At 35.2% G+C, this 15,395-nt stretch overlaps 1 protein-coding gene across 1 annotated transcript in view; it reads right to left on the bottom strand.

Moving 5' to 3' along the window:
* Nucleotides 1-13,828, bottom strand: part of LOC148835753 (interleukin-1 receptor accessory protein-like 1) — a 48,685-nt gene extending 34,857 nt beyond the window's left edge. The window contains exons 1-2 of the mRNA XM_088913947.1: nt 13,702-13,828; nt 3,336-3,481 (exon numbers count right to left, since the gene is read on the bottom strand). Of these exons, the coding sequence (XP_088770073.1) occupies nt 3,336-3,481; nt 13,702-13,763 (208 nt within the window). The 5' untranslated portion in view covers nt 13,764-13,828. The remainder of the gene's footprint in view (nt 1-3,335; nt 3,482-13,701) is intronic.
* Between the last annotated feature and the right edge of the window lie 1,567 nt (nt 13,829-15,395).

Here is a 15,395-nt window from a genome sequence, read left to right as displayed (position 1 = left end):
TAACCAGTAACCAACAAAAACACAAGCCTAGGAAATATTGCACAGGAAAATACCACAATAACAATTAACAATGCTCATCATAACTGTTAGAAACAACTTCAAACAACTACAATACCTCACTCGTAAAGGAGGAATATGTTTTTTAACAGTAAAGGAAGCATTAGGTTCAGAGATTTCATGCAACAAATGGGTACATACTCAATTTTGTGAGAAACATTTTAATGCTGAAACCTACACCTAATGTCAAACAGAAAATGTACTTGCCGTCTAGAGATGTTAAAACAAGCTATAAAATCATATACTGTACAGCTAAGCCAGTAAATTGAAACACTGTAATTATTTTGACAGAATAATAATTTGTAGATATAATTCCTTGCATTTACTGTATATAGAGTTTTTAATGCCAGAGTTTTTCAAGGATCTCAGAGTCCTTAGCAATTAGAGGGAATTCACTTCACCCACCACTGATGTGCCTCACCCACCTGGGTGACAAGCTGCTTCTACACTATGTTATGCAGCAGATCAGATGGGGGAGGTGGAAAATTATTCACCAATTAAAAGAAGTGAAGATTTTACGATCGACAGATTTTCATCAGGACACTAGGGGCAATAGTCTTTTGTGCCATGTGACATTCAATGACAAATATTGTATTTGTGACAAATATGACATTAATCCAATGAAATCTGAACATATGAAGTAGCTTTAGGGAGAAGACCAACAAACTCCATGATACATTTGGGAATCTTGACATTGTGCAGGATACAGTATGTTGCAGAGCACCCTGAAACCTTTCCCTTATTTAATGAGAATGTAATGCAGTCATCTCCCCTATTAACTATAAACTATTAGAGTAAGAGAAAAGATCATGACATGTCCTAATTTATTTGTTATTCTCCTTGTACAGTGTTTTGGAGCTTCCCTGTAATTAACATGAGTTTTGGGGAAAAAAATAGTGATCTCCATGATGTGCCTGTATATTAATCTCACTACATCTGCCCTGTGCTTTGTGACAAATATGACATCAATCCAATGAAATCTGAACATATGAAGTGGCTTTAGGGAGAATTTCATGTTCTTATGTTCTTTTAAGGATGAAGTAAAATGTATCAGAGACAATGATAGTAAGCTTGCAGATGATGAAATGGAAATGGCAGATGAACAGAACAAATGTTTCACTCAGATATTCATACAGGAAGAAGTCAACAACATGCCTCAGGCAGCAGAAGGCAAAAGTTCTTTATAAACAGTATTAGCATAGAAGAGGCAAAAGTATTTCAGGTACTAGCAGGATAAATAAATTTCTTGTGCCTGATGGCACCTTACCAATTATACTCAAGGACAAACAAAAGTTATTCAAAAAGAATTAATGCAACTCTTTCAACAGTCACACAAGACAGAGGTAGTAATTCAAGGACAAGTCAGTTGGTAATGCAATATGGATCCATATGATGTATGAGAAAAATAACCTGAGTAATTTTAGAGAAATATCTCAGGCTTCTATTACATGGAAACTGTCATGGAAGCCAGTGGCTAGCCATGGAGAGACCGGCGGGATGGGATGACCCTATGCGTAGCAGCAGGAACAGAGCAAACACGGGGGTTCGCTCCGGGCTCAAGGTATCGGGCGGAGTCGGGGAAAAGACAAGGGCCCTCAGGCAGCGGACGTGGGGCGACCTGGAGAGACAAGTCTCACGATATCCGATCCCAATGCCGAGCGAGGAACACTGGACAGACCGGATATTAATAGCATACCACCACCAGACGCACCGGAAGACCATGAAAAGGCAAAGGGAAGCTAGGAATAGGACAGAAAGGTGGAGTGCCCTCTAGAGGTAGGAAGAGTGTCGTGACAGTACCCCCCCCCCTTCAAGGGTGGCTCCGGATGTCTCAAAAATAATAAGCTGCACAGGACTGGGGGGAGGAAAAACCTCATTTAACTGAAAGGAAACCTCCAGGAGTCCACAGCTGAGAGCTAACCCCCTCCTCCGGGGAAAACCTTTATTAAGTAAAGGAAGAGGGAGCCGGGCAGGGCTTCTGAGGCCAGAGACAAAAATCAGACAAAACACGTAAAAAATAACGTACAACAGAAATAACCCGGGAATCCGAAGCAACCAGCAAATGAAAAAAATTACCCACAGCATAAATAATCCCTGACGGAACAGGGGAACAAACACCACGTAAAAAATAATCCACAACTAATAAAATCTTGGAATCCATGGGGACAAATTGACACATAAAAAGACCAGTGAGACAGGAAACCAGAAGCCGGGTAGGCCAGGGAACCAGAAGCCAGAGAGTCCAGGGAACCAGAAAAAAAGACCAGGGAGAATGGGAAACAGAGGCTAGGAAAGGCAGTTTTTTTTTGGATTAAATCTTCTGCAAGAGAATTCATGAACATATCAATACTAATTAATAAAAATGATTAGGAAAGGTGTTACTACCATTTTCTGTGAAGCTGTAATCAAAATGAAACGCCATTTTATTTCTTCTGAATTAAGGTTTCATTTGGCAGCTGCTGTCTGTTTGGTGACCTCCATGAGGGGTAGTTAGAAAAACTCATTACAATTGTAACAATTGTAACTTTTATCATTTCTTGATAGTTATCAAGTCTTTTGATTAACTAATAACCCTTTTATAGTTACAAAGGCAGGGCATGTGATTTATTCTCTTCTGACTTCATTGCAAAAATGCATCTGATTTATTTTATTAACAAGTAGTGTGAAAATACTACTAAAACTGTTATTATTGTATCCTGTGTGCTAAACACAGCTCCTCCTTATTTAGGTAGAAAATATATTGTCATCAAGATGAAATGTCTGAAATATTAGATGAAGAGGTAAAGAGGATGCCAAAAAGAATGTTTTTATTTTATTTCTAACAAATAAACCTACAGTGCTTACTCCCAAAACTGTTATATAATACAACTGCTCCTAGAAGTAACATGCACTAAAAATTAACTGTAAGATCATAGAGTTTTAATATACTGTATGCATATATTTGCATATATTAAAATATAAATGTGAGAAATGAAGCTGTTCATTAGTGTGCTTCTAGTACTGTAATATTCCTATTTTTGTAAAACTAGACTGTTTGTTAAAACACATATAAGTAAAAGATGTTTGTGTTTCACAATGTCCAGAAAAACCTCTTGCATCACTACCATCTACTTCAAATTGTGAAGCACCTTAGCTAAAGTGTTGTAACACATTGATATCTATCCCATAACCTTAAAAAAAAACGTCTGACAAACACAAGAAAAGTGAAAAGTCAAAGAACACATGAAAAAATGTAACAACAGCTTGGCAGCGAAGAAAAGCAGCAGATTTTCCTTTACCCCTTTTGTGTAAGAGAATGCTGGCTTGACGTCTTCCATTCCCATTTTCCACATAACAAGAATAGTTTCCTAGATCGCTTTCTTCTACAGAGTCGATTGTGAGTGAAATTGACACTTCTTGCTCTCCAAGATGTTCCCTAATAATCCTGTAAAAGACAGGAGAAAAACAGAAGTTTTACATGTGCTGTACAATTGTTTAAATATTTACAAAATGTATACTGGAAATTAGCTGGAGTTTTAGAAAAAAATCTGAGGGATTCTTCAAAGATGATTTTGCTCTTTTAAGGAAATTGTTCTATGAAGAGAACAGAAAACAACATCTGGGGGAGAGAGGGAGCAGGTGACTGATCTGATTGAAATAAAACAGTAAAACCGCTATGGAGAACATTACACCCATAGATGTCCGTTAGATCAGGGATCTCATGCAGTTTATGAAATTCTAAAAATAAATATTTCATCATTCATCAAACCAATAATTTGATTACATCTCTCTGTATAATTTATATGTACGGAGAGACTGGGAGAGAATCATACTGTTCAATTTTCTTCACTGTAATCCCTTAGTTTAGTACAGTACCATCCCTAATATCCACTGGTATTTTTAATATTTCTGAACAGGAACACTCACACAAATTATTTTTTTAATGAAAAAGATAATAAAAATGTGCGCTTACATATTTTATATCAACAGCCTGTAATATGTAACTCAATAAAAAGTCAACCTACAGAGTGAAGCAGGCAGAGAAACAAACTGAATATCATTACAGCATTTCTAAAGCAAACCAAAATTGTTATTTGATGACTTGTTAATAGATAATAGACATTAGGCAGTATAGATATTCAAACTTAATTATTTATAAGAATGTTTTTCCTGCACCTTCTGAAACAAAAAGTACACACTTCATAGCAACAGCACTCACTCTTTTTATAGTTGCTGCCATGGTAACAAAGTAGCAGTGGAAAGATTATTCTCAATAAAGTAAACAATGTCTCCATCAAAAAATGCAGCAAAGAAATAAAAATACATTGCATGATTATCTTCCCTTTTCATTTAGCAATATTTTCAGTGTTGTAAATCACAAATGCCGATATAATGGAAGAGTCACTAATAAAGTGAATAGTTTGCTTTTTTGTAAAGATAATCATGTTCCTTAAGGATCAGAATGTGATTAATAATGGTTGATCATGGCTAGTACTGTAACTGACACATTACAAAATGAACAAATAGTCAAACTTATGTGTATATAAGATAAGAGATAAGATAAGATAACTTTATTGGCCATATACAATTTCTTGTATTAAGAATTTGTAATTTCGCATACCCCAACTTGCTCTCCATGAGACACACAGACAGGGACAGAAGCTTGTGGTCAGAGCACAGGGTCAGCCATTTATACGGCACCCCTGGGTTAGTTGGGGTTAAGGGACTTTCTCAGGGGCCCAACGGAGTAGGATTCCTCTGCCAGCCACGGGATACACACCAGCAACGTTCCAGCCACAGGTGCAGATCCTTACCCACAGTGCCAATGCTCCGCCCCAAATAAGAAACTGGATGTATGTCTAATAATTGCTGTTTCACTGATTAAACATCCATAAGCTATAAAGGCGGCAGAGCAGATTAAGAAAATTAGAAACATCAGAGAATTCCTTAGGTGACAATTGAGAAAACCAATTTTCAGACTCTTCAGAGGTGAAGGCAGAAACAAATACATGCATTTTTGAGACTCAGTAAGAGAATCCATCCTTGTATTCTCTGCTCAAGGAGCAATTAGTGTTTTCACAGTAATTAGGGGAATCACACACACTTACATAAAGTAGACAAAGCACAAGGTTTAACTGACTGCTCGAGCTTAATAGATGTAAAATATCAGAGAAGGTATTCACGAAGCCAGCTGAAGTGCTTTTTGCAACTCCTACTCACCAGGACTAACCTGTATGTGTTATTTTAGATTCTTTCACCATTGGAAAGACACATACCTGCAGCTCACTCTAAAGCCTGACTGAACATTATTTTGTATCAGTTTTTAATAATGCAAGGGGATCAACTGTAAAACGGAAATTAAAACTTAGAGAAGTAGATATTTTAAGGCTTAATTACTAAAAATATGGAACGTGAAAGAGCAGAATTCTTTTTTTTTACATCAAAACAGTCATCGCTTTGACTTTTTGGGTTGTTATAGCACAAAGTATTACTTACTGTATATCACAGTTGGTAAACATTCTGATATTTCCATGTACAGAAAACCGAAAATGTGACCTGTACTGTATGTGGCTTGTTTGCTTTGCAAATTCATTGCTCTCTAATGTAAGAACAATCATACTGGAAAAGGCCCTGGGGGGAAGTCAGTCAAATGCTTTGCCAAAAACAACTGTCTTCGTTCACTTTATTTAGTTAATGACAGGAAAAGAGGAAGACATGCATTCAGAAGAATTGGAATGGATCCTTGAAAAGACGAGTGATCTTTTGAAAGACAACACTGCACATCTCAGACTCTGAAGTGCCACAATTTAAATGCCATCAATAACAAATGAATAACAAAACCTCTCCACAAAAACCCCTTCTATCATTTTTTCCCTTAAGGTATCTTTTTCTCAACGCCAAATACCAGTGGTGCACATCTATCTATGTCTATCTCTCAAGGGACTGAAGAGCTTCCTTGTGTTCATTCTATCTCTATTCCGTACATTATTGCTCTGAACTAATTAATTGCGTAATTGAACCATTGAAACACCCTTCCCTTCCTTTTAAACAACGAGCAGCTTGCTGTTTAAAGATGTCAATAAAATAAGTTGGATGGTGACCCTTAAGGGCTACAGTCTTGCACAAGTGCTATAAGGTCATCCACATTCGACAAGTTGAATATCATTGCAGGAGAAAAAGACTGTGAAGGGGATGTCATACTAGATAATTAGAATTCATGTGTGTTTCATTCTAATTTAAAAAAAAAAAACTGAAGTGCCACTAAGTACTTTGTGTTAAATATGTCACTTTCTGTCTGTCACACATTTGATTTAAATTCTGTAACATTTTTTCTTGATTAGACAGGTTTAAAAAGTAGTCAGATATAATCTAATCTTTATTCTCTTAAGGAAAAAAAACAGTGCACAGTTTTACCCCTTTTTTACTTTCTTAGCATTATCTTAGTGCCATACTTCTCCATCTTCTGGGTAGTCAGGCAGATACAAAGGCCTTAAAGAAAAAGGATAAATCTCCACTTATAGCTTTTTAAAGACTAGGCCTAGCCATGTGTGTCTTAACATGTATTTTATGACTGGAGTAAAATGTGAAGGTGAAAGCAGGACAATTGAATATCATAGGTTAAATTATATTTATATCATATTTTGGAATCTATTAACTATTACATTATTTTATGTTTTTTCTATCAACGTCATGCACACTGTATATTTCCAATGTATAAAAAATGCATCACATCAAATCTCATTTGGACAAAAATGAAAATCATTCAGGACATTTCGACAAGAATAAGATTTTGTCTTTCTAAAAAATGTCGCAGATCTAGACAGAGTATCTTAATTCTGAAGAGCCAAGGAACTGAAGCCCTCATAATGCTTCTCCCATATCCATTAATTTAAAAGTTGTTCATTTGCCATGGCACTAAAAATTGAGTTATTTTGACTTCAATCTATTTCTTGAATAAATTATATAAATACCTTAATTTGCATATCTGCAAAGTTGTTACAATTTATTAATCAAAAAGTATGGGAATTGGTTTAACAATACTTCTATTATCCACTTCTCTTTGCCTTGATATGTCTTAGCAATGTATTATACTTAAATATTTACAAAATACACAGAACAATTACGTGTGCATGTGTGTGCATGCGCTTTAAAGATGATTCAACAGACTGCTAAAAAGGCAAAGAAAATAATTTTTAAACACAAAAAATGTGAGTTGTGCAAAAAAAAATTAGATATCACGTTATAATCATAACCAGCTGAGCCATTATAAAAATATCATATACAGTACCACCCTGAAAGCAGGCAGGATTTAAATTGAAGGTTTTTTGATTGTTGGTTGAAATCTAAGCTTCCATCAGCCTTTGGAGCTGTAGGAATAATGATTGAGAGTTTTGTAAAAAACATTGTTTCTCCTGGGGCCAGTTTTCCCTTTGATGTTCCAATCTACATCAAATAGAGTTGATTGCCTAGGAATGGTTTTGAATGAGCTTCTTGACATTTACTGGGTGCAGGCTTTCAGGATGACTTTAAGAAGCCTTCAAGGACTATGGACATCTTATGTTAACTGCAAGAATGCAGTATAGCCCATTGAATAAGAAAGGTACAGTAGATGAGCCAATTCAGTTTTGCAAAACTTGCATTAACCAAAAATACTGTAATGTTATAAAAACCTCAGAAAATAAACTACAAAAAACTATCAATATAGAGACCTTTAAGTATTCAATCTAGTTAAGTGCTATCTCCCTTTGTAAGTTTATGAGATTTGTTAAAGTGAATTCTCTTAGTGAGCTATTCTTTTAAATGACATTCAGTACTTCTGAGGATTGCTGACTAAAGGGTTGTTTTCTTTTATTGTGCTTTTCTCACTAATGAGTACATTTTCATGTTAACTAAAACAGAGAGGACAAGGTTCAGTTTCAATGTGCCTGTATGCTAAAATATCAAATACTGTATGTTTATCTATTTAATATGCAGCCTGAACTTGAAAGTTCATTCATCATTTCATATGTTTGCAAGTACAAAAGCACCTGGCAGGAGAGTTAGCATGGATTGGAAGAGTAGTACTCTCTTACTAACATAATTCAGAGCTGATGACACCCTTTTGCTGAGGCAGCTCTCTGCTGCTGCTTGGGAAATTCTGGTCATAGTCAGTCATTGATATGACCCAGCTCAAACTATGATGTTTGGGTCACAGCTTAGCTTTAGTGCAATCTAAATTAAATCATCTGCTGGTTGAGCAATTTGGAGCCTAATCTATCCATCCATTTTCTAATTGTTTCATCCATTTCAGGGTCACAGGGGAGCCAGAGCCTACTCTAGCACTTGGGAACAAATAAAATAATCAGTCTTTTTCCTACCAAGTTATATTATTGTAATATCATAGTAATGGATTGCAAATCTTGAATCCTATTCAAGCTCTCAAAATCCATATGCATACTTTTTTCACCAGCAAAAGACTTACTTCTAGATAAGATTTCAAAGCGACGACATTCGAAATGTCGTCTCTGTGGATTTTGAAACAGACTCTGAAAATATTTTTTACCTATTGCGAAATCCATTTGGTGTATCTAACTTTTTTTCTCCGTTTTGTAAGGCAAAAAAATATGAAATCACATTTGATTAATTAAGAAAGTTCCTTTCTTTTGACCCAGAATTATCATCAGCAGGTATGAACAGACAGAAAATCTGCACTGTGACTGGATTCTTCCTGCCAAAGTGTTTTTCCATTTGTCTGTCCATTTTCTTACCATTATCCTCTACAGGGTGAAGGAGGAGCAATGGACGCAAGGCGGGGTACCCCTGAATGAGACACCAGTCCATTGCAGGGTGCACACAGACACAGACGTGAATACATTCACACCAGAGTCGATTAATCTACCGGCATATCTTTGGACTGTGGGAGGAAAATGAAGAGCCCAGTGGAAACCCAAGCAAACACAGGGAGAAAATGAAACTCCACACAGATAGCATCCCAGGATTGAACCCAGGGTCCCAGCACTGCAAGACAGTAGTGTCCCCCAGTCTAGTCTTCCATTATTAGTTGTTTGCTGTATTAATTAGCCAAATTGCATAATCCTGAGCCCTTTAACAGAGTCAGATGAATGATTCAAGAGATTCACCCAATACACTTGAATGTCTGCAGGTACTGAAAACATCTCTCCTCAGTTTGTTTAGAATTCTTCTGGGGAGCTTTCATGTGCAACAACAAGTCTTCCCACTTGTAAAGCCCAGGTAAATGGGCTGAATATCAGTTTCCATGAAAGATTGAAAGGTTAACATACTCTTGATAATGGGTAATGTTTCACCTAATTTCAACATTTGTCCATTGGAACATCAACAGAAATAATGATTTTTTTGCTATAATTGTGGGGACTTCAATAATTTCTAGTTAATACATGTAATATAGTATGTAATAATATTTAATAATTGTTTTCACACTTTCAAGATGCCCAAATACAATTTCATTTTATTTGACTTTATTATCTTATTAAGTTGAAAAGGATGAAAAAACTCAGTTATTATAATTCCAAAATTGATGTTCAACAAGTTATGGTAGTCTAAAACTCAAAATTGACTGCAGTATACATTGAGCTCAGTCTGGGCAAAAAATGTAGGTTAGAAATAAATGTAGGATTGCAATTGTCTTAATTACTACAGCCAGAGGGAAAAAGCATACATTAAATTAAGCCTACGTTACTCTAATTCATTTTATACTGAATGATATTTTTTCATTAATTTATTTATTTTTACTAAGGTCATTTCCAACTCAGAACCCACTGCTAATGATGCCCCACTGTTTTCGTAATAGAAATTAGGATTGATGGCCTTAGCTTTCTTAAGCAATGAGTTTAAGAAATACAGTTTATTTAAATATGAGTTTAACTGTACAGTCAATACAGTTAACTAGTTTTAATGGATCTTCAGTCAGAGACACTTAGCAGAGCACATATAGACCTACGTAACCATGGATGCATATGTAATTAACTTGAATAAAAAGAGAAATTTAAGTTCATTGTTTGGTTTGTTCCATATTATGCATTACAGAAAAAAAAATATTGCAAAAGTCTTGGCCCATATACTCTGAGAGTTAAAAGAAAAATATCTGCATGGCTAAAGCTGAAAGGACTGTCTTAAAGCATTTTGGCTCAATGTAAATCTGAAGTGGCAAAGCTGCTTCCATACCTTTGAAAACACATCTCATCATGATCTTGTGCTAAGTCTTTGATTCCTCAAAGTGCTCGTATCATCAGCTGCCCTTATTCTACCTTTTCATCGATCTATACTCAAGGGTATTGTGAGCTTCTTCATTATCAATTTTGAAAAAGGCAACCAGCTCTAAGATCTTCCTATTACCACATAGAAAAACACAACATGCACAATAGCAAACGTTTTTAGAACAGTTTTTGCTTTTCCTATTATTTTTCTAATTGCTTTTCTTCATTTTATTCTCCATTGGGTGTCTGCAATTTGAATGCTTCAGTGACCTAAACTCACACAGCTAATAAAGTTGTTTTAAATGTCACTAATTTTTATGTTCGCTGCTCTCTTGTTCACATTAACCTGTAAAAGAACTTTAATTCATTGTGTGTGGCTGCTATGGGGGTGGGGGTTCATATTCTAAATCTTATGAAATTAATGCATCATTAGTTACTGTTTGTCTCAGAGAATTAGAGCTGACGACTGGAAGCCAAATGACTCATTTGTACACCAGGATCCAAGTACATCTTAGTCTACTTTGAAGAAAAGATGAGTGCTGTGATACCAACAACTATTTTACACCGTTCTAAAGTAGGCGGACACTTTCTGTTACTCTGATGATACATTACAACCCTGACACAAAGGATATCTGTGTGAAGCACAACACCAAACTCAAAATGGAGCAGACAAACACTCAGCCGAATTTTGACAGCTTAGCCTTGAGCTACTGTATGACAAACAAATTGACATGGAGGCTGATTTTGAAGATTTTGAATTGTGGAGCAAGAACTGAGCAATTCCACTATACATTTTAATTTCAATATATAATAGATTAACTGTATACTATTTAGATGTTAGTTTAACGTGATGTTATTTATCAATGTTTTCTTGTACTGCATGATACATACACATTGCAATTGAAACTAAAATGGAACAATCTGATTATAATCCATATGTGATACAAATAATGTTTCTATATTAACATCTATATTACAGTATGTGCAGTTATTTCTTGATAGGAAATATAACAGAGAAAACTGAGTACAAAGTAATCTGAGCTAAGTATGAGTGAAATCCAGTGTCTAGCAGCATGACATATGGTGCTTTGCATGTACTGTACACCCCTCATTGCAGTCTACAGAAGGGGATGATGTCGTCTTCTTGATCAGGATTGACATCATTCTGAAGCAGTACATCTTGAAATGTGTCATAACACGCCCAAGTATTTTTTAATCAGACTTTTTAAAAAGCAATTTAAAAAAAAAACTCCATTCAAATCTGTAGATCTGAGATGCGGCATCAATGCAGCAATAACATCAGAAGCAATATAAATCTAGCAGACACTAGATATAAACCCAAATTTCACCTTCTGCTGCCAAACAGACTTCATCATTCGTACAGAAAACAGGTAAAAAACTCCATCTTTTATGATGGTAATATTTTGTACTGTGTGAAGCAGAGTGCAATGAGAAAGACATCCAGGGACAAAAGCTGAATAGAAGGATACCACGAAATTTCAGTTACCTTGCTAATACTGTACTCTAGGCAAAAGTGTGAAAAAGAAAATGTTTCCTAAATAAATGTCATACATAGGAAAATGTTTAACGATGTCTTCATATGAACTCCGTGTAACATATGTTTTAACCAGTTTGACTTTCGTATGTTAAAAATGCGTTGATTCAAAGTCACTCAACACAAAACAATAATAAAGTTTGAAACTTCAAACTGTTACACAAGTATAAATAAAGGGGTTTAACAAGAAAGCATACTCTAGGTGCATGATGCCCCACTACTTTGTAGATTTTAGGGTGTTGTTCTTTCAACATTATTTGCTGAATGTTGTTTGTTTCTAATGGTCGATTAAATTTGGTGTAAACTGAAAGTGCCACTTCTGAACATTTACATACTGTAGCTTATGCAAACCAACATTCATTTCTTGATGAATGTTGACTGAGATAGAAGGTAGGTTACAGCAATGCTGGCAATGAACACTATACTTTTTTGAGCTTCCAGAGCAAAAATACAGCATAAACACCCCCAACAGCGTCACTAAAGGAAGTGAAATGGAAGACAATATGACATTCAAGTAAGCTTTATACAGATTACAGCATGGGAAAAAAAAGCACAGCAAAGAAACAGCTGTGCAGATTCCAGGGGCATTTGCTAGTCCAATGTAAGCTGCATTAATGATTACAATTGCAATCACCAAGATCATAGCGAGGAAGCGGGAATTTGCCTTTCTCCTCTGTATAAAATTAACACCATGAACGGCATCTGCAGCTGTGTGCGCTGTAGGTGTCTAACAAAATTAATCTTGTGGACCTTGCACGTGTAGGCTGTTGGAATTTCTCATGTCTTCGCTCAGAATAAGAACAGCCATTGCTCAAGGTTGATTCTTGATGCGCTCAAAAGCTGTTGATTTCCAGGGGAATTTTCTAACACTTGTCTTATGACATGCAGATATACATATGATGAGGTGGAGACGGAGAGAAAATGAGCTACAAACTTTGGGTGGGTATCTTTCTTTGAATGAAACAGTCAAACATTATTTTGCTTTAGCAGCTCCATTGAATTATTAGTATATTTGGGCAAAAATGTTATATTGTACATTGTACTGTATCTGAAAATGAACCCTGAGCTGCCTCAGATTATTTAAAATAGGCATTAAAAAGTGTTAATAAAACTGCAAATATTGTTTGTAATTTAGTCATCGAAACACTGTCTAAATAAACACTTCATATTGCATAACAATGAAAGCAAGATTCACCATCAAGTAATAAAAATTCAGAGAGTAAGTTCTTATTCAGCTGTGTTCTTCTTTTTCTTTCTCTTAATCGTGAATAATTTTAATATCGAGATTTTATTAAGCAACATAAAAAATGACAATCATTCTTCTTTTTCCTTTCATTGTTCAAAATAAGCATTCTTCCTGAGACCCTTAAACCCACACATGCACACACACACATAATGTGTGGTTGTATACTGTATCTTTTACTTCTTAAATATCCTTTTTTATTTATTGAGTGTCACTCCTCAATCCAATATTTATAGGGTTAGGTTTTACAGTATCATATTTCATGGCTTTCAAACAGTTTATGGCACCCTGCCATCAGTCACAAATGAAATACTGTTTAAAGACTAGACTTGTAATAATCCGAAGAAAAGCTGGAACATTGTAAACTTCAAGATCAGAAGTTGCTTCCTTGTTTGCCGTCTATATAAATATCTATTATCCAAATGAACCAAAAATGTGTAAGAGACTTTTGTTTTTCTGTCATATATTTTTTCTGCACATCACAAAATTACTGAGAATTACTGTACATATCCAAACATTTAAAAGAAAAGCAACAAGATTAATATATCTCAATCACTAATGAAACAAAATAAAGTCTCGAAGTAAGCGGACTCTATACTACATATCAGGTAAGGCTATAATATATGAAAGAATGGATTTTATATTTAACCTACCTGATATCACTCTCTCTGACTCTGCTTTCATCCAGGTCTTCAATGAACTTCTCACCTTTCATCCAGTATATTAAGGGGCTTACATCTCCACTGTAGCCAAAAAAGGCCCGACAGGTGAGATTAGCAGGGCTACCTGTAAGAGAAAATGAAAACAATTTACTGATTCATTTGAAAAAATAATTTTTATTTTTAATTTTCTCTAGGAAATAGAAAAGAATTGTTAAGAGGTGAAATATAACATTAACATCCGCTGTAGGGAGAGGCGAACCTGTAATTCCTACAAAGCCTGGAGAATAAATCAGCCTTGTACAATCACACTCAAAGTTAATTCCTCTCAAATCCAAGCAGTAAAATGATTTTAGCACAAAGCATCCATCTTTTCAAAAGGTTGCAGCCTCTTTGCAGCCCATCTATGTGTCATTACTCTCCGTAACCATGGGTAGAAATATAGCTTTTGAAAACAATCTGATTTACAAAGCAGCAGTTTGCGCCACTATTAAGATCAGAGGCAGAAGATAGATACGCCTGGAGTGTGTTTTCCATTCAGTATAGACATGCATGCAAATTCTGGGTTGTACAAAGAAATAAACTGTCAAACAGCATAACAATAAATATTCAATACTGCAGTATAACAGTTATAATCTAACTCTTTTATTGACACTAGTACAGTATATGTGGCAAGAGTACAGCACTTTTTTCAAGTCTTTTGTGATATTTTATGACTTGACTACTCACAGTCCTAGATTATAATTTGTAAAGAAACCAGCCCCATGGACAGCTCTAAATACAGGGTGTTGCAAGACTATAATCTCCAACCATCAGGTCATTTAGTTGTGGGTAGGCAAATCCCACTGGCAGCCAATGAAAAAACTCACATTTACATGCAGGTATATCTGAAAGTTCTTAGTGTTGCAAGAATGTCTCCAATACCTTGGCACTATTATGCGACTCCAGATTGTATCCAAACTAACAATGCTAATGGCTTTACTGATTCTATCTGACAGAAGAAAAAAAATCCTTGACTATCTTGTTATGAATGCTGAGATAAAAGTGACATTAAAGTGTATTTTAAAAGGTTCTTGTCAGTTTCATTTGTGAAATCAGTATGGAATAACCCAAAACATTATTTATTTTCATCTTTATTATCTTTAAAGGCTTTTATGAAATACATTGTATAACTGCAATACAATTAAGCTTAACCTTAAATTAGGAAATATTCACATAATTACTTGGAAACAAAGAAACAATTTTATTAAGTTCAGAGCAAATTTAATTCATTATTGGTTTGACCAACATTTTGTATCCAACACATTCTGACTTATTTTGACTGTTAATAATTTGTCAGAAACTAATATTTCTAAAGATATTTCTTTTCATAAACATTCTAAACCATCAATTCCATTTTCTGATGGAATTCAGGGTTACAGTGGAGCCTAAGTCTATCCCAGCAAGCAGCAGGAGCAAGGAAGGATACAGGGTGGGATGCCATTCCATCACAAGGCACAAACAGATACTGTACTTATACTCCATTCTAAACATTTTTTCTTTAACATATTGTATTTTACTGAATAAATGACTTTGTAGGCTGGATGTTTATTTATTGCAATACATATTAAATCACTTCCCGAACAGGACATAATTCTTTAATCCAACCTCTGTCTTTTCTGTCAAATGGGGAATTATATGAAGATTAT

The sequence above is a fragment of the Atractosteus spatula genome, chromosome 4, assembly GCF_055471065.1.
Source record: "Atractosteus spatula isolate fAtrSpa1 chromosome 4, fAtrSpa1.hap1, whole genome shotgun sequence".
Lineage (NCBI taxonomy): Eukaryota > Metazoa > Chordata > Actinopteri > Semionotiformes > Lepisosteidae > Atractosteus > Atractosteus spatula.
The sequence above is the reverse complement of the archived record's forward strand: the minus strand, read 5'-3'. Positions and strand labels throughout refer to the sequence as shown.